The sequence below is a fragment of the Python bivittatus genome, unplaced genomic scaffold, assembly GCF_059951505.1.
Source record: "Python bivittatus isolate LINGU-HERP-01145 unplaced genomic scaffold, Pbiv_v1 ctg000070_np1212, whole genome shotgun sequence".
Lineage (NCBI taxonomy): Eukaryota > Metazoa > Chordata > Lepidosauria > Squamata > Pythonidae > Python > Python bivittatus.
In genome coordinates, this window is record NW_028277034.1 from 32,435,348 (window position 1) to 32,460,838 (window position 25,491).

The 25,491-nt window shown below is 35.4% G+C and overlaps 1 protein-coding gene across 1 annotated transcript in view; it reads left to right on the plus strand.

Moving 5' to 3' along the window:
- Positions 1-14,983: 14,983 nt before the first annotated feature.
- TNIP3 (TNFAIP3 interacting protein 3) overlaps positions 14,984-25,491 on the plus strand; it is a 46,712-nt gene continuing 36,204 nt past the window's right edge. Inside the window, exons 1-2 of the mRNA XM_088133248.1 lie at positions 14,984-15,037; positions 16,766-16,854. Coding sequence (XP_087989374.1) covers positions 14,984-15,037; positions 16,766-16,854 — 143 coding nt within the window. The remainder of the gene's footprint in view (positions 15,038-16,765; positions 16,855-25,491) is intronic.

Sequence of the window (25,491 nt, forward strand, 5' to 3'; positions counted from 1 at the left end):
ATCCATGACATAAATTCATTTGGGTTGAGCAAACCTAGGATCCCAGTGGAGCACGATAAGGACCACAAGCCTATCTGATGTGCATAAACTGACACATGCCTGATTCATCACAATGCCAAAGCGCTCTGCAATAAACCAAGCACACTGAGTTTATTGCAGAATGCTTTGGTATTGTGATGAACCCAGTAAACTGTAGAGATGAAACAGGATGTCTCCACTGGCTGAAAGAACATCTTTTCCTTTTTCATATGCGCCAGAATTCTGGAACTTCAACAGAAATGCTGATGTATATATATAGAAATGAAGAATAGTTTCTCCTGGTCTCACTGAGTATTAGAGAAACTAGCTGTGTTTATGAGTACAATGGGAATCAATTCTTTATCTCCATTATAAGTAGCATCAATATGTTGCTGAAGTGATACTTAATAAGGATAGGATGTCAAGCTGCTCCAATGGGAAAATAATATATCCTTTCATACATTTTAAGGTAAATCCTTTTATGGATAGCAATATGAAATAATGATGAAAGGTTTGGCTTATACTTTGATATACATTAAAATCAGTAATTGCTTTTTAAAAATGCAGCTACTGATGAATCATTTGAGAATAGTTTATATGGCTGTGATTAAATAACACCTCCTGGCAAAGGGGGAAAATGTATAGGTCTAATTTTGGTTAACTACATTACATTATTTTATAATTTTTGATAAATTCCATTTGATCATGATTTTGGAGTTTCTTCAAGTAAAGGATAGTGAATTCTAACTGTATATTATATTACACGTAATAAGCAGATTCTTTGTAAATAAAATAATTGAAAGTTTGAGTTGGGAAAATAATGTATTAATATTATTAATGTATTAATAGAGTGTACCAACACTGGAATCAAATATAAAATTCAGAAATAAATACTACTAAAACAGTATCATCATATAGTGCCAATTTATATTCTAATGGATTATGCAAAAAAAGCCATAAATACTATGATCTAAAGAGAGATTAAAAATCCAAGGAGAGAGAGTAGATATCCTTGTTTAATACTTTTATAGACTGAAAAAAGTAGATTAAAAAGTACATTGACATTCACTATAGATTGAAGCCACATGCAGAATCTGAACAACAGATACTTAAGTAGATATATCATGGAATGGTGGCCTAATGATGCAATTCCATATGTAATTGTCTGAGTTCATTGTGACTTTATTTCAATAAATGAATAGAGAATTATAACCTAATGAACTAATGGAATCTTTAACTTTCTTAATGTATTGGAAACCTATACAATATATGAAAGCATATTGTATAGGTTTTCAATAAATTAATTATTAAATTATTAAATTAAATATGCCTTCATACATAACTTTGGACAAATGAAGTGGTGCCTAGGCAAATTGATTAAGCTGTCAGGTCCATCAATATTATAATTCAAATAAATTATAAATTCAAATGAATAAAACTTATATAAAGACTGGTCAAACTGATACTATATACAAATATGTATCTAGAATTGTGCATTTGGAAAAGAATACATTTATTCATTGTGTCAAAGACATTTATTTTTTAACTTCTCTTTTTTAGAATAAACAGGTGGAAATCTAGCAACTATTTCTCTGATGATTAAACTTGTTGACTAAAAAGAAGGGATGCTGGGATGAGGATTAGGTTTTAGGTTTTACGTTTTTTTCTATAAGATGCAGAAATAACTATTATTAATAGATTAGCCTAAGGCAAAAGTCATAGAGTGGAAACAACATCTACATAAGCCATTTGTGTGTATATGTGTGTGTTGGCGTATATGTGTGCGCACAGTCAGTAAAACAGATGTGTGTCCCATCAGGTGGTCTCAAAAGTACTTTTGGTGATATATTAAGAGTTTGAAATTCATATCTCTATTCTTGAACTTTTAATTTCCAGACTGGTGAGGTATTTATTTTCTTATTCTTTTTCTTATTGCATTTTGTATGTCAAACCAGGTAAAAATTTCTAGATTTGTAAAATACAGGAGCATGTAAAATTTACCATTGTTTTAATTACCTCTATATTTGCTGCTTACTGTGTTATCCGGGAGCAGACTTATACACTTTCAGGGTACAACTGTATGTAGTCTTTCCTTATTTAAAATATTTTTGTCCTACTGTTAGAGGCTTACTAAGAATAAAAGCCAGACAGTCTCTAGCTTCAAACTTTTGTGTACACTAAAATACTTTTTGTGCTGTGCATAAGTATGCAGATCAATTAGTAAAACACTATACAAAATGTAATTGAAAAAACCCAAATCTTTAGTGTATGTGTAAATTCTAGCAATACACACAAACCCCTTGGCAATACAGAATTTCTAAAATTCTGTTTTCACTTTGTCATTATGGGGTACTGAGTATAGATTAATGAGAAAAAAAATGAATTTGAACGATTGTAGTATTAGGCTGCAACATAACAAAATTGAAAAAAGTGAAGGGGGTCTGAATACTTTCCGAATGCACTGTAGATATGGAAAACAATGTGATGTAACTTAAAAGTCAAGCAAGCTGCACTTACACTGTAGTCTATACAATTTTCAGAAAAAGTGGAATTTTCCTGTGCCAGCTGGATCTGTTTTCTTGATAGTAGCTTATAGATGCTCATACACAAGAAAATCCCAAATAAAACTATTTTCAACTGAGAAGGTTAGCTAAAATGTCCACCAAGAAGAACAATTTTATCTCCTGTGTTTACAATTTGATTTGTTTGATTTGTGTTCTCTGGAAGCTGGAAATGGTGGATACCTCGCATTTCACTTGTTTTGCACTTTTAAGAGAAATGTCCCTCCTGGTTCATAGAACGATAATCTGCTTTGGATGCCTAGAATTAATAAACTAGAATGGAGACTGCTCCCCAATTGCATTTTTTTTTTAATGAATGGGGAATCTTTGGCACACTCAGAAGTCCCAATTTATTGATATACAATTTATAGCTGTTATCTGTACCTGCCTGAAAAGTTAGCTTCTCAAGTTAATATTGGTGGCATGATAAATACGCTAACTTATATGCATCATTGTTAGGTGTTGCTTGATTCTTTAAAAATAAAATGATTGGGGAATCCAATCTAGGGCACTGGAAAAATGAATTTTAACTTGTCACTACTATGAGCCTAATCAGTATTGGTGACCCTTCATGATATCTGCAATGGATAGAAAGCACAGCACTGAAAATTGTCATCTCCAATTTGGCCCTTCTGATGAAAGGACCGCCTAACATGTCTGCACCACTTTGTTGCTCTGTGATTTCCTTTAAACTGAATTCCTGTTCACACAAATAACTGCCGAGATGCTCCCTGCTATATGTCCTGTAAGACTATTAAAGCAGAAAGAAAAATATTTGAAGGAGAAGCTGTAAACTCAGCTAGAACTGATGCTTGGTGGCTTATCCTAGGGAACTATAAAGTATATTGCTGGTAAGTGGAAAAAATCTTCACAGTTGGCCTCAGCATTTTAGGTATTTGAATATTATTGTATAATTAAAAAGGCTTCCACTGAGGCATTCAAAGTAACTCTCAGAGCAGACTAGTCGCTTGAATATTTGGTGTAGGATTGGCGACATCATGTGGTAAATTTTGGAAAAGCTTTTGGTAGGATTCATTCTGTATTATATTCATGGCTTCTTGATTAGAGCCTTTTCAGCCCTGGTGATTTAAAAGCATCTTCTAGCCTCATCCAACCATATAAGATGATTCCTTATATCTCAAGTACCAACTCTCATTTTGACCTCCTTAGGTTTAAAAGAGCCTCTGGTTTAGAAAGAAAAAGGATCAGTGCCACTGACTGGTAATGATAGGGAAGAGTGGAAGACCTACATCCAGGGGAGGGAGCACAAGGAAGAAGCAGGTGTTTGAACCAAAAACCATAGATAATCCAGCTGCCCATTGTTATTGGATCCAAGATGGAGGGGAGAAACTGGAGTAGACATTGGCTTCCATGACAGGTTGGCAATGCTGATGTGGTTCCATGTCTGGTATATTCATCGCCTGTATAAGAACACTGGCATACTGGCAACTTCCGGCATATTTATAAATTACTATTTTTAAACACTATTTTCAATGAAACAATAGGCTGTTATGTTAAATAGGTGATGTAGTAGATATATCCCACAGATTCTCTAGATGAATGCACAGACAAGTGATTATATAATTGTGATGATGATGTTGATTCCTGATTTAATTTCAGTATATTTGTACTGCTTATGTAATTAGTCTTCTTTGTAATGTGTTTCTCCAGGTGGTGAAAAGTTCTAAATGTTCAGGGTTCAGTGGTTCAATTTTGGATAGAAGAAAACTGTTGGAGACTTATCACTGCTTTTAAGTAGTTGTGACTTTTCACAAATGTATAGGCCATGCATAGATGTAATTTTATTTATGTATATGTCAAATTTGTCACTGCCCATCTTGTTGAAATGACTCGGCAGTTTACAAAACAGTTAAAATCAATTAAATGTTGCAGTGGACTGCATAATCCACCATAACAAATGAATGCTTCAGAGGAAAAAAAACACCAAGGTCTCTCCTAATATTGCAACTAACTAAGGATGCTTCTTCCACTTCTAATCAGTTTTTTAAGAATTGTTCTTCCATAATAAACAGCTTTGTTCAAAAGCCACCATAAAGCATTAATGAAATACATGAAATATATATTAGAAGTTATATTCTGTGAACGTTATAACCAAAGTCTAAACTATAACAAAATTCATTTTGAAGTTTAAAGGCAGCATTAATGAATAATAAACAGCCTGCTGCCTTTGAAATAAAACATGCAAAATAAAGAAGGGGAAAACCTTGTGACTTAACTCCTAAAAAGATCATTCTAAAATTGATATGCTACAGCAAGAAAAAGACTGTATATCAGTACTGTCTACTATACCTAAAAGTGATGGGGGGACTACAGTAAAATTTGCAGAGGTAAGTTCAAACTCTTGGATCTACAGTACATGCTTCGGTTTCTTGATAGTTTATAATTCATGGACCGCACTGTAAGTATTTTCTCTTTAGTATTTTGCCAGTGATAATGACTTTTTCTAACTATGACAAATATGAATAGGATTTACCATCACTCATATGTGTATGTCAGTTGACAATACAAAGTAAATGAAATTGCAGAGAACTAGGACTGTACTACTAATGTAGTAAGCATTACTGCTTGCACTGTTTTATTTAACATTTTAATAATAGCTTAAGGATATGCTAATAAATGTTGGCTGCATATAAAAGTGAATTTGTAATCAAGTTTTGTTAGTAAAAACCATTGGCCCACATAGATATTGGAAGTATCTTATTCATAAATAACTCAACATTTATAACAACTTTAAAATAATGCAGACATTTCTATAAATACTTGCTGTTAACTTAAATGTAATTCTAAATAAAAGTGTACAACGCACCAATATGAATTAACAAATTAATTCAGTTTGCTGAGGTTACTAACAGAAATTCTGATACTTATTTTTATGGTCCACCAGAGAGCGCTAACAAGCAAAACAATTTGCTACAGAAAAGTAACCTTATGGACGAAAAGGGTAACACTGGGAGTTCATTCTCACATAGTCAAAGGAGGACAACATAATGGATCAGAATATTTCTAAAAAAGGGACAGATGGTGAAAGTAAGGGCTTTCTCCTTCCCCAAACAGTGGCCAAGTAATCTGTAATGTAAAGTGCGGTTTAAATGCTGAATCTGCAGATGGGGTTTGTGCTTGAAACACTGTAGTTGCTATGAATCTTTAGTTATGACTTTATAACTTTTCTTCAGGAACTCCTTATGAGGAGCTCAGGGGAGCTTGCTTAATTGACTCCAGTCTGTCTGCCAGCTGAGTTTGACAGATGAAATGGATTCTATAGTTTCTAAAATCTGACTTTGAGGAGAACATTTTTAAGTTAGAAGGAATCTTTACTGAGTCCAGCAGGTTACAGTTTACACCTATTCTTACCACTTATATTCTGGTTTCTTTTTACAAGAAACAGTATTTTGATAACCTCTTATTGAAAATCTGAGACAGCTCCATCATCATTCATGACAACTTTTTCCAAATCTAAGCTAGCATGTAAGAACAGTTTGTTAATTCTTAGTTATTAGGTCAATTTTTTTCTTAAGTAAATTGATTACTTTGAATTTTGATAATAAACTGAGTTGATCCTGACATCTTTAACTGGTATGCAAATCACAATTATGCTACTCTTTGAATTAACCACTTCTTATAATGTAGTATTTGGTTCAATAAGGTAGAATATGCATTTAGAACACTTACTCTGAAATAACATTTACAAAATACATTTCAAAATATATATTTTACTCTGAGATATGTTACATATGTTTTATACAGACATATACATGTAAATTCAAATGTTATGCATACATTTACTAGAAGATTATTATAAAAATGGAATAAATTTTATTTATATATATATACACAAACACTTGTATACCACCTAGTTCACATTCAAAGTGTTTTATCACAAAGTAAAATACAAATAGAGAAAAACATACATAATCAGAATTAATCAAAATTCATTTTATGAATGAATTCAGTCAAAAATTAAATTACCAATAATTTAACTTATCATAGCAAGATATAATTTATTTCAAGCATAGTTTATTGAATCAGGCATAGTGATCTGGCTCATACAGTGGCTAAGCCTATAAGAGATGAGTTCATATATTGCCCTAAGTCAAAACCAAACAAATTACACAATTAGAGTTATAAGTGGATTGGGGCCATAGTGTAAGCTGTGTGTTAAAGATGTATGGATTGCCTGTGGAAATCAACAGCTTTAAAATGACCATGTGATGAAGCCTCCTGTGGGGTGAGACTTTATCACCCCGATCTTGTTCATCATTTTGATGCTGTTGACCCCATGAACACTCCTGATCCTACAATCTGCATCGCTGAGGCTTTTACCTTCTGGAGACTCATAGTTCTGGCTTGATGAGATGAAGCAGGTGGTGGAACTGTTGCTCCACTTTAACAGTCAAGTCAGGCTGACTCAACAGCTACTCTGTTAAGAAGAGAAGCTGCTGAACATGAAGCGGCAGGCCAGGAACATGATTCTGTTTCAAGCCTTTGCTTAGATAGAGTCCTTCAGTCCTTTGTTGAAGTGAAGCACCCATAAGAAGATCTACTCCACTGTACTCTCTATAACTCTATTCCTAAATCCAAAGGGTAGAACAAGGAATATAAACCATGCTATCAAAGATTACATAAACCTTTTTTTACTGCTCAAGAGTCAGTATCTGGTTTTCATGTTAATTCACATATGCTTGGTTTTATTTTTATTATTGTATTTTATTTCCTGCTTTTTTGCTGAGAGCGAAAGAGGCACACGTGGAGTTTTCCCTCATTTTATTCATGCAAAAGCAGACCTGTGAGGTCAACTCTGCTAAGAGAGAAAGTGACTGGCCAAAGTCACCCAATAAGTAGAACATCAATGCAGAGAAAGAGGTTGAAATCTGAAAAGGAATTCCTTAACGTAGCTTAGTTTCCTTGGGGTTCTCTGAGCTTGGTTGTTTTCTTGCAAATGTTTCGTTACCCGGCTAGGTAACATCTTCAGTGCTAGAATGGAGTGGGGTTTGCTCTCTGTTTATATACTGTGGCTGGCCCTTCCAGTGTTGCCGGGGGGGGGGGAGGGGGAAGGGATTTTTTTCCTCCTCCTGGTAGTTCCTTGATTAGGATATTGTTTACTGCTTCATTGTACGCCTAGTGATAATCTTCGTGTTAATCTCTGTTTATCTGGGTATCTGCACCCAGATAAGCAGAGATTAACACCAGGATTATCATCAGACATACAATGAAGCAGTAAACAATACCCTAATCAAGGAACTACCAGGAGGAAAAAAAACCAACCCCCCTCCACCCAACACTGGCAGGGCAAGCCACTGTATAAAAACAGAGCAAATCCCACTCCATTCTAGCACCGAAGATGTTACCTAGCTGGGTAACGAAACATTTGCAAGAAAACAACCAAGCTCAGAGAACCCCAAGGACTCCACAGTTCAACCCTGAGGTACACATATTCTCTTCTCTTGGTAGCTTAGTTTCCAGACAATGTATGCAGGGAAATGAGCAACTGGTAGTGCCAAAAAGCCCTAGGTTTATCCAAACAAATCTTATTAAATGGATTGACTGTGCAGCTGGGACGAAAAAGTTGTGCTACGAGTATACCAAAAAAAAAAAAAAAAAAGCGTGTAGCATTGAGCAGCATTCAGTTTAAAGTGAATCTAATGAATGATTGTTACCTCTGAGTTACATGGGAAGGAAATGACTGAAAACCGCAGAAATGAACAACTTCCCTTACCCTTTGACTAATTCCTCCTCTGAACAAACAAGCGTTTGTTGTGCTGGAAGGTATGGGGGTTTCCTTATTAAAACTTAATGCTGCACTGACGCAGGCTGAGGTTGTGCTAATAATAAGAGAAATGGAAGCGGTTTTTAGCAATGGCAAATATTTTCCCTAAATAAAACATTTAAATATCAATACCTGGTGATAGAAAACATGCAAATTGTCTGCATGCAAGATCGTTTAACCAGTAAGACACTTTAATTTGTGATCCACATACTAAGATTAGCCTACTCTTTAGGCTATGTTATCCTGGAATGTATGCTAGGTCTACCAAGCTATTCAAGAGCTTAATTGATTGCTTATGTGCTGTCATGCTGGTGATATCTCTTAGCAACCACTTAGATTTTTTTCCAATCTAAGGAACAATCTGTTCCTAACCTACTACTGAACTATCTGTCTCTGGATTACTGAGTTTGTACCCGATCTGAGAAAGCTATAGCTGTCCTCAACTGCAACTTCTAGCAGACCCAGTTAGTGTAGCCAGTGGTGAGGTAGAGTGGGAGTTGTAGACAAGCATTTATAGGAGGGCACAAGCTACTTAATTTTAGTCTACAATGGCTGTCTGTGATTGAGGATGTTAGACAGGTATAGTATTCCCAACTGTTCCTGGATGTGCTATGGACTGAATCTGGAACACTTTGTATGCAAAAGCCAAGCTTTGCTACTCTCTTGTCCCACAATCCCACTTAGCTGTCAATGTGGCTCTCCATCCAACCTTTTTAGTTAAGGAATTCTTAACTAAAGCATTCTTTGAAGCACCTACAGTAGCTTGGTCCGTTTGCTTGACAATTGATGTTATTTGCTCTTCAAGTATCTTTTAGTGCAACATTATTTATTATGCAACCTTGCATTGCATTGTTTGTGCTTGGGTGGGTAATGAATATAAGAAAAGCCTGCTTTGTGGCAGAGGATATGTTAATCAGATATATTTTATAGTTGTTAGATACATTGAATTTTCATTAAACGCTATATAAAAACATACATCTTACAAGTAAAACATTATGTGATTTTATTGAATTTTTACAGTATCAATCCTTGGTAGTACAATATAAGTTCTTTCTAAAGTGTGTTATTTTCATTGTAGCTATTGGAAAACACTAAAAACATGTTTTGGATCTGCCATATAGAGGAATGAGTAATTTGTCCTTGCACTTTCACATGCGAGACATAAACAGTCTACATTATGACATGCTTATGTCTTTATTTATTTATTTAGTAGACTTATCCCCGCCCATCTCCCCACAATGGGGGACTCTGGGCGGTTTACATCAAATTAAAACAATAAATACATAATTAAAATTTATAAAAAGAAAAATACTTTAGGTCCCTATATAGGACCTAGTAATTACTATATCAACTATACTATATAGTTGGCATATATGAATATATGCCAACTAGCAAGGTGAGGATTGTAGACATGCTCACATACCCTCTCACAGTCTAAAGGTTCTCCATCTTATTTTTTCCATTTATTTTAGGTATCCACTTCCATTAGCCTAAACCAAATGATATATCCCAGCATAATAAATAAAGTTGACTAAAATCTCTTTAATCAACAAACAGCTTTTAATACTAATGGGAAGACACTTGATTGATTATATGCCATCAAGTTGGTGGTGACTTAGCAAACACAAGGGCCCAACTGGTCCTTCATGTATCCCAATGGTGCATGGATCAGCGCTATAAATGAACCCATCCACCTTGTTGCTGCTGTCTTCCTTTTTTCTTGGAAAGACGTCTAGACTGTTTCTTTTCCTGTTCTAGCTGCTAACTTAAAAGATCAGATGTGGTTGATATATGATGACACTGGGAGATAGTGAAATCCATACTGCAAAATGGAAAATGCGATATAAACAGTGTATAAGAATGGAGATTAACCTTTTAAACAATTAGAGGCAATGGAATAATGATATATAGCCTTGCTGATACCTTTAGTACTCCAAACACTTGTAAATAAGTGATTCCCATGCTGTTCAAATGTGATGAACCATTAATTTTACAAAGGAAGCAGAATTATTTCTTTTATACCATTCCCCCCCTTCTTTAACTGTGGTTCTTGTTTCCTGCCAAGCATTAGCACTTAAGAGTTCTAATAATTTTATGAGCACAAGTCCAGATATCACACAAGCCTTGTTCCCATTATAAAGGGAGCATGTGAGAAAAATCAAGGAGATCAAGAATTACTTCATTTTTATAGCCTTCTCAAATCAAAACACAAAAGTAGCCTAAGTATTTCTGCATGAAATATTTTAATTTTACAAGCAAGAATGGAAAGAGAAGCACTGAAAAAGTTTTTATCCCTGTACTTAGTGATAGGTTATTCAGCATTTAACAATATTATTTGGCATTAAATTATGCTTACTGAGCAAGGGATTGCTTCAAATCCTCTAGCTTCAACAGAACACACAGTGGGCTTAGGCCAGCAGCGTGATTTAGTTTTATTCATGCTATTTCATATTGGCATCACAGCTACACAATGAGCCTCACTTAAAATATAAAAATAAGTGAAATTTGGAGCAAAAAGCAGTGGGAGAAGTCTCATGAGACACAGCCATTTTTTCTGGCAAAATAATAGTTCCACAGTGTCTTCCTTTAGGTTAACCTAATACTTGTGCCCTAAATGTCACTTGCTGCCTTTTAAATTTTGCACTATGAATTAGAGGAATTCCTGTAAATGTTGTCATCTTCTTTTGCCCCAGCATGAGGCTTTGGTCCTCCATGAAGGAGAGGATAGTGAAGTGACATCATCATGCCATTTCAGACCTTGTCTTATTTTGATTGGCATTTAGCTGGCTAACTGGGAATAATCAGAGAAAGTGTTTTAATTGCTGGAGGTGAAGGTATCACTAGTTTATTTGATAATTTTGGAAACTTTTCACTATAATATAACCTTGTCTGAACTGATAGCTTTTAGCCAGGAATTTGGCCATCTTAAATTTGTATCCTTTTTCAGTGGACTATCAAGCTATATGTACATATTAGCCTTCCCATCCTGGTCCCCTTTATAGGTGGCAAATGAAAATTTCAGAATTTCCAGCCAACACACCTAGAAAGCATGGCTTGGGCAGGCTGGCATATGTAAAGTGATATTCATATTTAAACCATTGAAAAAAATCCCCAAATCTTCACATTACCAAAATAAGTTTTAGAAATCAAATGGCATAAGGAATTAAGAACACTACAATATTAATGCATGGGAAAAAGCAATTTATTCATTCATTTAAAGCAAGTTGACCTCATCCTCTGGCTAAAAAGGGTTTCACAGTAGTTGACATGGGATCAAGAACAAATAAGTCAGCATAATCCTACCTTTGCATCACATTCCTAGTGCACTCTTGCATTCCTGTAAACAAAAGTTATTTACTTGAATAGTTTAGTGTACTATATGCACTAAATCATCTACATTAAAAAGCACTAAAGGATCTTATGGCAACATTTTCACAGTGATGTCTGACATCTACGGAGTGCATTCCATGGTGATCCTAGGGAATCTTTATAAACATTCTGTTTGGTGGAGTAATTATCAGTTCTTGAAGTTTCCTATTCATCCATAAATTTCTTTCTTTCTTTTCAAAAGTTTTTTACATGTTCCAAGAAAGTATGGTGAGTTGGGGGTAGAAATGAGTTTCCACACATTTTACTGAATCCTTTCTGTGTTTGATGGCAAATCTCTTAGATGGGACCTCCAAAGTGGGAAAGCTATGGTGTTGATCCCTACACAAAAATTGAGGGTGGACAGGAGAAAGGGAAAAAGAACAGCAGTGTTCAACCACCCAAAGGTCTCTCTTTATCATCTCAGTCACCCCAAGTGTCCTTTCCCCTCCTGAGGCAAATGTGCGCAGCGCTCACACTTCCCTTGCTTCAGAAGACCCCCCCATTCAGCTGCTTGGAAGTTTTTAAATTTTCAGCATACCATATCTGAGCTGTATAAAAATTTGGATAATCACTACAAGGCAGTGAAGAATCTGCCATCTTGTCATCAGTTAGGTTTTGAAGATGCTTTATGCCTGTTCTCATTCTAACATTCCTTCATAAGTAGGAAGGTGGGTGAAAAGAATAAGAGAGTGACCAGCAGCAATGACTGGGAAGCCATCAGAACCTCAGAAGTTGCTTTCCACTACAAACTGCTGAGGAAGTGATGAATGACTTGGGAAAGGCAGAAGAGTAAGTGGTGGAAGAACAGCAGCAATGACAGCTCATTCATCCCTTCCTCCCTCCTTTCTTCTGAACTGCTTCTGCTACAGCTTCTGTTGGGTTCTACTTTGGGGCTACCATGTCTGGGCTGCAAAATTATGGATAACCAGAAGACCTGGAAACAAAGTGTTACAGTGTCCTGTATCTCTTGGCTGCTGTGTAGTGATAATTTGGATTTTTTTGTGTCAGATATGGTAGCCAAAGTCCATGTAATTATAATAACCTAGTTTGAAATCACTGCAAAAAATGCAAATTAAATTGTAATGCTCATACCAGTATGGTCCTATAAGCACTTTTATGCTAGATCAGTGTCTGGCTGGGAAATTCTGGGAGTCCACACATCTTAAAGTTGTCAAAGTAGAGAAACACTCTGTTAGATAATAGGAGAGCAGTGCTCTGGTTTTCCTAAATAAAACTCCAGAATTGGATGAATCAAATGACCCTACACAGTATAACAAAGGCAGGCCAGGCCATTATTTAGAAAGTACTAATTTTCATTGTGTGTGTGTGTGTGTGTGTATCTATGTAAGGGTGAATCCTTGTGAAATTATTCTAGAATCTTTGGTGAAATAACTTGCATTGATTGATTGATTGATTGATTGAATTTAACTCACAACAGTGACTTTGGATGACATGCAAAGATTAAAACCCAACAATTAAATCAAGAATGCACAGTGGTTTGATAAATAACACATTCGAATCATAAAATATGATTGGAAATTGATTGGAAATCACCAAGAGGGTTAGCCTAACCTCCTGGACTGAATGCCTGGTGAATCAGCCAGGTCTTCAGAGCTCTATGAAAGACCAATAAGGTCATGGCTTTCCCAGAAATCTCATTACTATCCATTTACTGGAACTTATAATGGAAACACTGGAGTGTTTCCAGTGTTTCCCTGAAATGAAATAGTATCTGGCTATATGTGCATTGGCATCATTTTACTTATTGTACGAGGATTCCCACATAATTGTTTTATCTAATCCAATGATATTTAATCTATTCTGATTTATCTTTCTATTGATACAAACAGCAAGGTTTTTACACCTTTCGAGAGTCTTCTTCCCAGGTCACATTAATAGGTACATCTGACTGTTGAATAATTCACTGTTACTAAAATTATGACTGATAATATTGGGGTTCTATTTTATAAAAACACACCTAACAGAAGTCTGCCATTTACTGAGAAAAGGAAGAAGCTTTATCCCTTTAACTACTGCTATTTTTGTAAAGCCAAAAATAAAAAGTAAAAAATAAAGAAGAGAAGAGGAAGAGAAGAGGAAGAGAAAGAAAGAAAGAAAGAAAGAAAGAAAGAGAAAGAAAGGAAAGAAAGAAAGAAAGAAAGAAAGAAAGAAAGAAAGAAAGAAAGAAAGAAAGAAAGAAAGAAAGAAAGAAAAAGAAAAATCTATCTCTAGGAAGAGGCTGGTATCTCCAACAATATAAAAAAATTAAAATGTTACTTCCTGATTCTTGTGGCAATAAAAATAATTGGTGTTTAAAAAAAGCTATGTGAATGAAAGAGAGAATTCAACATTTAAGTAAATCACTCATCTTTTAAAGCAAAGCATCATATACATTTCTTGAAATGATTAGATGACTTCGTTTTACTGTAAACAGTATGTACTACTTTAAAGCCCTTATTGGGGTGGACTACCATTCTTGATTAACCCATTTTCCACCGCAGAGGACATTTATCTCTCCCACAAAGGTCCCTTCAGATGATGGGGGAGTAGTGTTTTGTTTTTTTTCCACGATCCACTACCTTGAAGAATGTGAGGGAATCCTTTCTGTGCTCTTTCACTTTGAATACTTTCTGTTTAACCTATGTAGGTTGTGCTTCTGTGTGATATGATTAAGCAGCTTTTTTCCTGTGAATATTTTAGAAGTGGATTTCCCTGAACATGACCTTTTGAGAGATATATGTATCTCTTCAAAGCTGTTTGACTTGTGATAAGGGCCATAGTTATCTAAGAGCACGAACTCTGCATCTAGATAATGGTGAGTACTGCAACAATTCTTTGTTTCTTTTTCTTGCTGAATAAGCTAAAACCTTTTAACATTCAGTGTTTTAAATAAATAGCACATCTTTCTTTTGAGGTAAAGATGCCTTATTTTTAATTTTGTAATACAATCACTAGTAACCAAATAATGTAGCTTCAAAAGTAGCTTCAAAAGTGTATATGTCCATGAAAAAATCTACCAAAACATATTGTGCCAGGGAAAATTATTTGCAGAAATGTGTGCATTAGGCAGAATTGTAGATAAACATATATATGCTTCAGTAAATGCACACTAAAGTACATATAGATGACATTATGAACTTTAAGAAAATAAATTTCAAGTCCAACATACTGAATGTGATTTACTGGCAAACATAGGTAACTGAGCAAACCTAACTCCTTCAGGAGTCCAAATTATAGCAACTCCAAACATATGGCTGTCCAGTGTCTGCCTTACATGAATGACTGCCGCAACCCTCGAGAAGTTGTAAAGATGTTTCTCTGTCTGAATGAAAAGTTGGGATACAAATGACAGCAGGTACCAAGCAGAATAAAATGCATCCAACCTTTTGGGAACTAATCGGTTTAATTTTACAGACCTCAAATTCTAATCTCATTTTGTTTACTCTAGAATAGGCCCCTTTGGGACATAGCATTGTAAACTGCCTCTGTATTGGATGTGTGGTATTGGATGACTTTCTAAGTTTAAGACTACAGCATAAATCTACATTTGAACAGGTTGGCCATCATATTAGGTACTATCTTAGACAATAAATCCAGTGTGTTTTTCTATGGAACTTGTTTGCTTTTACTATTTACATTAACCTTACAAACATATATTCAAATATACTAATATTAATATTTTCATATAACATTATAGGGCTGGGTTGGCTGAAACTTATACAATAGTGGATAAGGCAAAATTATAAGGAAAGGTCTTTTGATTATCTTAACTATTCTGCTGCACAACCTTGTAAACATTGATTATTATAATTATATACAGTAATTCTAAATTATAATACAGGAATGAAGAATTTACTCACATAGTATAAAGTTATCTATAATGAGCATGAGGTATGGAAGGTAAACTGATAACACATTTGTTCCCTTTTCTGTTTTCAAAATGTATATCTCCCTGTTTCTTTGACTTGGTAGTGGTTGTGAAGATAAAAATATTACCTTATTTACATTAACCTTCTAAGACACTTTTATTGATGGGAGGTAATGATATGTACTTTTGATATATACTTTGAAACATTCATTTGATATAGATGATAAATATGAAGCAAGACACATGAAGAGTCAGAAACTATAGAAGTGTACAAAGTCAGTCTCCTGAGATATATTTATAGCCTGGATATATGAACATGTTTTAGACCAAAATATAAATATAAACCAATTATTGGCTTAAGTTAATATTTTTCTCAGGGTCCCTGGCATTTAAAATCTTTTGGAAAACTACCAATTATAGAAATTTAATTAGGGATAATTTACTTAAAAGTAGGATACAGTTGGGATTTGATAAGGGTTGGTCATGCTTTATGCCATAGGCACATGATTTAGAGCTACAGAAAATTCCCTATGTATCTATTGTTTACTCCATTTCTTAAGGACCTAGATAAGGTTTGTTCATGTTTGATACTACAGTTATTCATAAAAGTCCATTAATTTAGCCCATTTCAATGTCCTCTCATCAACATGGCCCCTTCCCTTATGGCGTTCAGAAAGATGATTAAGACTTGGCATATAAGGCCCTAGGGCCAAAAATGATCTTTGTTCCCTGGCAGCAGAATTTGTTTTTAACTTGGGTTGGGTTGATCATGTGATCTATGTGATTTTTATGGATTTGTTTATTTGCATATTTTGTGTTTTTGTTTTTTTTTTCATCCCAAGTTACACAGGAGGAATTGTTTACTGCTCAGGTTGTGATTGGAGTGGCCTATAAGCTCTGTAAAATACATAAACATCACTGGCTGGGAAGTATTGTGTTACTCCCATCTCAGGAATGAATGTATGGTGATGGAAGCATGTAAATATTATTTTATTAAATATATTTTATGCAAATTATATTTATTAAAAAAAAGGTACTTGCTGATTATGTGGCTCAATTTTTTTTTTTTCAGTTTGGATTCAGTTTGACTTTTTGGAAGAAGAAGCAATAAATCCCCCCTACATTTCTAAAGTTGGTGTTAACTTCTCTCTTCTTTTTTCCTAGGAAGACAACTGGCAGCTTAAAACTGGTTGTGAAAGCTTGAGGAAGAAATTTGTAGATTTGCATACTGGTCAGCCCTCTGATTCTGAAAGGTATTAAATGTTAGATTTCCCCATTTATCAGCTTTGTAACTACAATCATTATGAATGAAATGGATTAAATACAAACACTGGAAAAATAAGTCATTCACACTGATTATGTAATATGTAATGCATTCCTATACAAGCTTTCCTGGAAGTAATTTCCCATGAATCCAGTGGAGCTTACCGCTAAATCAGGCTTCAGTTAGGTCAAGGATTTTGTCTGTTGATGCTTGAGACGGAGTAGAAAAACACTCATGGTCTCCTGGGCCTTCTATTCCATTTCTTCTGCTATCTCATAGTATTACTCTGTCTTTAGCTAGTGTTGCAAATGCAGAGGGAGGTATCCGAGCATACATATCTGTACAGGCTAGTACTATCCAGGGGAAGTTTTAGTTGGAGGTCCAGCAAAATATAGAAAATGCTTTGAGTTATCAAGCTATTTTGCTCTGTAATGAATATGCTGGATCAAGGAGCACTCTAAGATGCAAACTTGTTGTTGAAGTCTGAGTAAAACCACACCAGGCAGACTGAATAATAAGATTACCATTAGTTACTGATCTTCATCTGTCACCAAGTGTAGGCAAGTGTTCAGCAGTTTCACAGTCACACTAATTCGATTCAGATAATACTAATAAATAGAAGTGGATATCACTATATTTCTGTCTATACAACCTATCTATGAACATATCATGGTAATTGATATCAAAAGGCGCTTAAAGATTGCACTTCCTATACAGGTAGACCTCGCTTAATGACTGCCCTGTTTAGCGAGCATTCAAAGTTATGATGGAACTGAAAAACTAACTTTATGACCAGTCCTCACATTTACAACCATTGCAGCGTCCCTGTGGTCACATGATCAACTTTTAGGTACTTTGCAACTGGCAGACATTTATGACTGTTGCAGTGTCCCCACAGTCACATGATTGCCATTTGCTTGCTTTATAACTGCTTCCAACAAGCAGAGTCAGTGGAGAAACTGGCAGTAAAATTTCAAGTTGCAGTCATGTGATGTCTTGCTTAATAACCTGCAGTGACTTGCTTAATGACTGAATGGGGAGTGACCTCGTAAGTCTGTCATGGTCACGATGTTTCACTTAGTGACCATGTCACTTAGCGATGGAGTTGCTGGTCCCAATTGTGGTCACTAAGCAATGACTACTGGTAATTTTTCTGACAAACTGTGAAGATTTTGAGATTCTCTAATGCAGTTTCTCCCTGACTCTAGCCCAAAAGTCAAGGTAACCAAGGTTATTCAGCTAACAACTCCTGAATTTCTTGTTCTGGTTGAAAATTATGGGAATTGGAATCCTGATTGTTAGGGCCCGATACATACAAAGGATACAGTTGTGGATAAGCTTGGAAAAAGCTATCCTAGATAATTTATTTCATCACAAAGTGTATGGAGCTGGACCTTCATGTGACTCCAATGGAGATATTTGTAACCAGACAGTAGGTGTAAAATACTCATTTTTTTTCTTCTAAAAAAGTAGCATTCAGGATGCCTAAAAATTTTTTTAAAATAAAACATAGCAACAGTATTAAAATCAAAGAAAGAAAAATAACTGATTTTTTAAAAAAGCTACAGAACTGAGAATGGTTTGGGCAAAAGAGATTTTTTTTTCTGAATATATTCCAGTTGTTAACAACATTAGCCATCTCTTGAGTAGCAGCAGTAGCTGTAGCTGCTACATAGTGAATTTGTGACTGAAAGAAAAGTAAAAGACCTTCATTATTAGTTGTCTTATATTTACAACCCATTTGAGATGAAATACTTGTGCTAAAATGGCATATTAGCAGCCTTATCTTAACCAGTGAAGATTTCTGATTACTGAGTAGATTGTTCAAAGAATTTCAAGACTTTTGGAGATACCAAATGTTGCCTTGATATTAAGTTTAAGTATTTGCCCTTTTATTATAATAGTGCAGATTGTAGATGCAGATTTAGTTAATTATTGGGACATTCTCATTTTTTTCCCCCAGAACCAGATGTTTCCATGCTAAGTATGACTCCCTATTTTTGTTTTTGCTTTGTTATTTCTATGGTTCCAAAAAATTAAGTAGAAGCTATTAGGAAACAATTGGTTCTGTCCACATTGAACAGCACTTAGTTTTCCAGATGTGTCATTTCACAGCCAAACAGCTGCTAGCTATTAGCTGTTCTTTAAAACTTCATTCCTTTTTCATATGGGAAACAGAAGCACAGAGACATTTATGGGGTGATAGACAGATGTTTTGGTTGAGTTAGAATTGAATGAAAGTGATGTTTTTTGTTATCTAATTTGCATGCCTATATATAATTTAAATCTATATTTATCTACATTATGCCACAGCACCCTTTTCTAAAGAAGAAATGATGATTATCTTCATACCAACCTATGCATATTTTTGAATATAGCATCATAAAAAGCTCCATCTAATTGGTGACTGTATCCATGCAGTTTTCTTAGTAGCATTATGGAAATGGTTTGCCATTCTGTCTTCCAGTGCATTTTTGTCAGTATTTCATTCTAGCTTATAGTCATAGGAATTCCCAGATAGTCTCCCATTCAAGCACTAACCAGGGCTGACTCTTACCTTCTGAGATCAGCTAGGTGCCATGACTAGTTGAGGCAAACAAGGGTTTAGCCAATACAAACTCTTTTCTTGCAGTGGGGTTTTCTATTTATTTTCCATGTCTGCATACATGTTTATATGCCTTCTGCAATCTGGTGTTGTCAAGAAATGTTAAGAACACATTAAATGGAAATTCTGGGAGCTGTCCTCAAACATATTTGTAGATCACCCATTGGATAAAGCTGGTCTACAGTAATTACAGAAAGACAGTAATATATATATTTTTTCCAAATGCCCTTTGAGAAAAAAAATAAACTCAGATTCAAATTCATTGTATGAAGTTATGCAAAGAGTTCAAAAGTATGTAGGTATGTCAGTTGATGTATTTTATTTTGAACTCTGGATTTTTATGAAGAGAAAAAAACTACAGGAAATTGTGGATTAGAAAAACAAGGAATATATAGGTTAAGCATGAATATTTTACCATCATTTGATTGCATATCAGTTAAATGTCTACTGAAGGCACAGAAGCCTTTTCAAACAAGTAATTGCTAAGCTACAATAGGGATGTGCAGAGGATATTTGGGTTTCATTTCTAGACTATTATTCTAAAATTGCCAACTTTTTTGGCTGTGGGGGAGGAAAGCTCTTTGCCATTAGCAGCAGTTGAAGCTCTTCTGTGGAAATAAGGAGGTGCTGGGAATTTTTCTAATGCTCCAAATAGGCTGCCAAGAACTGGGCTTTTCCCTTCAATTTGTTATTTTCCAAATTAGTGTCTCACTCCTACATGCACACACTCTTTTCAGTTAGGTGATACCTATCTGTACTTGCTTCTTGGGAACATGAGACCTAAACTACTTGCAACCCCCTAGAGAACTTTCTAGAAGCCTTCTGAGAACTTGGTCTCGCTTTGCTTGGACAAACCATTGTGGAACTGAGTTCAAACAGGGATCAATTTTGCATGTTCAAATAGAATAAACAATGGGATAAGGAACCCATTCAGTGTTAAACTGGTAATTGTAACATCTGCTATTATCAAGTAGGAGTTCTTTAGTTGTATTAAGGAGGGAGTCATACACATTCATTTATCAGCTTTACTGTACAAAGTTTTAGATGTTAAAAAAAAAACCTGAGGAGTTGCATTACAAAATTGGCCAGGTATAAAACCTGAACATTAATAGTTTATATATTAGCTCAGGAGCTACAAATACAATCAATTTTAATCGCAGTGCAAACCAAATGATTGTTTCCTCCATCTTTAGGTGCCAGGCATAGCTTCACCACATTGGCATTCTTCTCTGCTATTAGGAAATAATCAAAAACAGATCCTTTGTTGGAAAGTCTGCTGGACTAGATGATCTTTAATGTCCTTTCCAACTGTGAGTCTATAAAAACTTATAAAACCAATTTAGCCCAACTCATAATTTAGGTGTTACCCAAACTAAGATTGGTAATGCTTATGCTGTCGGTCTGCCTTCGTAAGAGAAGCAGAATGATGGGGTGTGAAAGTTGTGATTCGCAGATACATGCATGTGCACACCCATCTACAGATATATAGTATAAATCTCTAAATATCATAACATATTTTGAAGAAGTAGCAATGCCTATTTTCTCATTTGTTCCCAGTTTACTGTAGAAAAAAGCAGGCTTTTACAATAATAAGAGGCAGTTTGAATTTGATAGGGATCTGAATGTAAAAGAGGCCATGCTTTATAGCATTGGTTCTGATTTTGAACCATTTCATTCTGGACTAGAATAAATATTTAATTCTTTTGCCAATCATATACAGAAAAATAACTTGTTTCCCTACCAATTTGAAGTGCCATTGTTTGAGGAACTGATATTTCAAACATAGCATGTGTCATGTTCCAGCTGATGCTTTTGATCTTACTGCAAAGATGGTTTAACTATTTCTGCCTGGGTGCTTGTCTTAGATATACCAACACACAATCAAGTAGAAGTTAGGTTTGTATTCAGATGCCTAGAATTTAAATTATGCACATTTATTTTTAAGAAAGTTATACTAAGGAGCATAGAATTTACTGAAAAATATGCAGAGGTTAGAGCTGTTAAAACAGTGTTGTCCAAACTTGGCCACTTTAAGATGAATGGACTTCAACTCCCAGAATTCTCCAGCCAGCATGGCTGGCTGGGGAATTCTGCGAGTTGAAGTCCACTCATCTTAAAGTGGCCAAGTTTGGACAACACTGTGTTAAAACAATAGAAAGCAACAGAGTGGAAGCTTTCTTGGGGGGAAACTGCAGGAATGTCAACAGAAGATTTTATTATTGCTAATTTTTGCAAAGCATAAAATGCACTTTAGTTTTGTCTCTCTGCCACCACCTCGTAATATATGTCTTTGTGCCTGTAACAGCTGCATAGCAAGAGAGCAGGTGAAACTAAATGCATTTGAAAAAAGCTTCATTCCCTGGAATTTTATTGGTAGCAAAGCTATCAAACCAGAACAAGTCTGTTGTGGTGGGAAGAAACAATCTAAAAGAATAGCTTGCTCAGAGCCTTTTATGTCATTCTCTTTCAGTCATCGTAAACCAGACGCCTAGTAAACAATAAAAACCTGCTATATCCTAAAGTTGGATAATCCACACTCTGTGCATATAATGTTTTCCCTCTTTTTCCACTCAGATCTATCTTCCAGCCTTGCCAATAAATTTCATCCAACTGTATAATGCAAGTGTGAGATGGAAAATTCACCAAAATGCAACAGAAACCTTGAAATAGGTATAGCACAGACGAAGAAACAAAGTACAGTGGTACCTCAGGTCACGAACTTAATTCGTTCCACGACTCTGGTCGCGACCCAAATTGGTCGCGACCCGAATCAAATTTTCCCATAAGGTTCAATGTAAATATGGTTAATCCGTTCTGACCCCTACGAATTTGGTCGCTAACCGATTTTGGTTGCAACCTGAATCAAATTTTCCCATAAGGTTCAATGTAAATACGGTTAATCTGTTCTGAACCATATGTATTTTTTTTTTAAACCACAAAAATATGACACAAAGTACAGTACAGTACAGTATGAAGAGAGAGAACACTAACCTTGCTTGAGGCGTGGAGGACAGGAAGGTGGGTGGGGAGGCGGTTATTGTTTGGAGGGAGAATCCCCCTCCCTACAGGAAGCCATGACCATGTGTGTCAGCAGGGAAAATGGCCGCGGATCCTGTTCGTCACCTGATGTGGAGTTCGCGAACGGAAGCAAAATTTTGCGAACGGTGCTGTTCGTGACCCGAATTGGTCGTGAACAGAAGCGTTCATGACCCGAGGTACCACTGTAATTGCACTAAGCCCCTTCAAAATAGAAATGTGCACGATGTGGCCCTACTCACTTTCCATCATAGCTTTTCCCAGTAATTCCCTGGTTTAGAAGTAATTGTTTCTCTCCCAGGCACCAAAATCATCATTCCACGCTTCTTTATTGTGCTAGGTCATCTATGGCTCACAGAATATACAGCATTCTCTAGCATTTGTCAGATGACAGAGCAGCTGAGACTATGATGTCAGCATCTGAAGGCAAAGACATTTTTTTCATGGATAGTGAAATTTCTCTCCTTTTCTTTTTTCTAAAATAAGGGACCAAATGAGTACATTAAGATTTGGCAACACTGAATGCCACTATTTCACTTCTTAACGGCCCCCAAAACACCCTAAAAACAAGCCAACAATTTCATGATGTGATGTCAGAAAAATATTATAAAAAGGAAATATGTCCTGTGCTCCAGCAGAAATCATTTACCTTTTAATTCTGTCTCATTTATTTATCAGTTAGTAGAAATGATCAAGAAGTAAATAAGAAGTGCTTGCAGCAAATGAGAAACAGATACTTTGGGGTTTGTTTTGAATTTACTTTAAGACATGTTTAAGTAATAGGGCTTGGCATCTAATAAAGCTTTGTTACTTTAATTCTGAGTGCCCTCTAGACTTTAAAAAGAAGTACTGCAAAACTATTTTAAGGTGTAATTAAAAGTGCAGGAAGGGGAAGGCAACAAGGGATCACACCTGAATTGTTTCTTGCATACTTAATAGCATGAAATCTGCCAGATTGTCAGTCTCAGATAGCTAAGAGATCTTAGCTGTTTCCTAGAACAAAGTGCCTTCCCTGTAGGAAATTTATAACTTGTGAAATTGCCCTGATTGGTTGATTGCAGCATAAAGTTATGCAACCAGCTGCAGTCTCCTTAGAGAGCTTTTGCACTGACAGTTCTCAGAGCACATGCTCTGCATGGCTATGTCAAATTCAGTATCCAGCTTCTCTACTGCAAAAAGGAGATTCCCAGGAAAAGGGCTGTTAGTTAAGGTAAGCAAAAGTTGTAGATGGTTTTTTTCGTCCAGAGTGATATCCAAACGATCTTTAGATGCTACTATTTAGTGGTCATCTGGAGTTCTGAAGCCCAGATTCAGTAGTCTTACTCTGTCCAATTGATTAGGACTGGTTTTATGAAAGAGGCATGTAAAAGCTGATGCAACCCACATGTATAAATTGGATGAGATCACATAATGAGCTATACTATATATCAAGGTGCCCAAAATACAATGTGCTAAACCAGAACCAAACACACTGGGTGAACTGGATTCTGCCAACTCACGCATTAATCAAAAGAATGAGCAATAAGAGGAGTGGGGCAATGGGAACTGTGACAAGAACAACCTGACAAGCAAATACACCAATAAAACAATGTGATAAATGAAGTGATACATTTCATGGGCCTATGCAAATATCTCTTCCATTTTGCTGCTGCCCAGATGTATTGGGCTATAACTCCCAGAATTCCTAGTAAATGTGGAAGCTAGCGAATTCCAAAAAGTCTGTTCCAGAACTTTGCTTAGTACTCATTTTATAGGATTTGCATTATGAATGCAACATTATTAGTTGCTTGCAGAAAACAACTTAAAATTTGTAACTACAGCAAGAATTAGGTTTAGCTTGTTGCTGACTTTTAATTTCATAGAAATGTTTTTATTAGAAATCTATCACAGAAATACAGTTATTATAATGATATAATTATATTAGATCTGTTTTAACATCCTTTTTTTTTAGGTAGTGAAGGGGAGTTTCTGAAAGTTAATAGCTATATTATTTATGGATGGATCAAATAATCATCTGATTATTTCAGATGATTTCAATTACGCTGTATCTTTAATTTCTCTCTGTACTAATTCTCAGTTGACAAGTTTTTAAAATGTATTTGTTAGACTTATGTTCCACTTTTCCTCTAAGAGGTCAGTATAGCTCCCGTGGAGATATCTCTTCATTTTCTCCTCATAGCAGCAACCCCATGAGATAGGTGGGACTGGAACAGAAATTGCAATATAGCGACTAAGATTTGTTCATGTGAGCAATCTTCTGTGCTTGTTTCAAATACACCTGGTATAGAAGTATCCATCCATGTATTAATGAGCTGTCTGGATGTATTTTTTTTTAATGTAAAAGAAGATATTTTTATTAATAGATTTTATATTGATCTTCACCAACCTGGCACATTCAAGAGTTTTCAGCTGAAAATTCTACAACTTGAAGTTCCACATAGCTGGGGAGCACCAGGTTGGAAAAGTAGATCATGCTGGCTGATAATTCTGGGACTGAATCAGTTTGAGGAAGGTGGATCTCTGGCATAGCATCAAGGTTTATATTTAGTTAGTGGTCTGCATCTATGCATGCCAAAAAGACAAAAATTAAAATGCAACTGTGTTTTAAAACACAGTGTGTATTAAAAGGCATGTCCATGACTACAAACAGTTTCTTGTAGGATTAAAAATTTTGGCCAGCTGATGGAAATATATACAAGTAAAACATCTGGATGAAACAGTGTAGAAAACTGGTCCAGATAGGGAAAAAAAGCTCATTAATTAAAAGACTACTTGGTTGGGTGGTCCTATAATTCAGAATTTCTAATGAGTATTTTACTGAGAACAAGAGGTTTAAATTTAAAGAACTTTTTCATACGTGGCCACAAAGCACAGTTGCAACTGTATAGTACACATGAGAATCATATTTTATGTTCCAAGCTGGAGATGTTTAAACTTATGAAATCAACTATATTCAGCTTTTAAAAAAATGTTTTAATATACGCA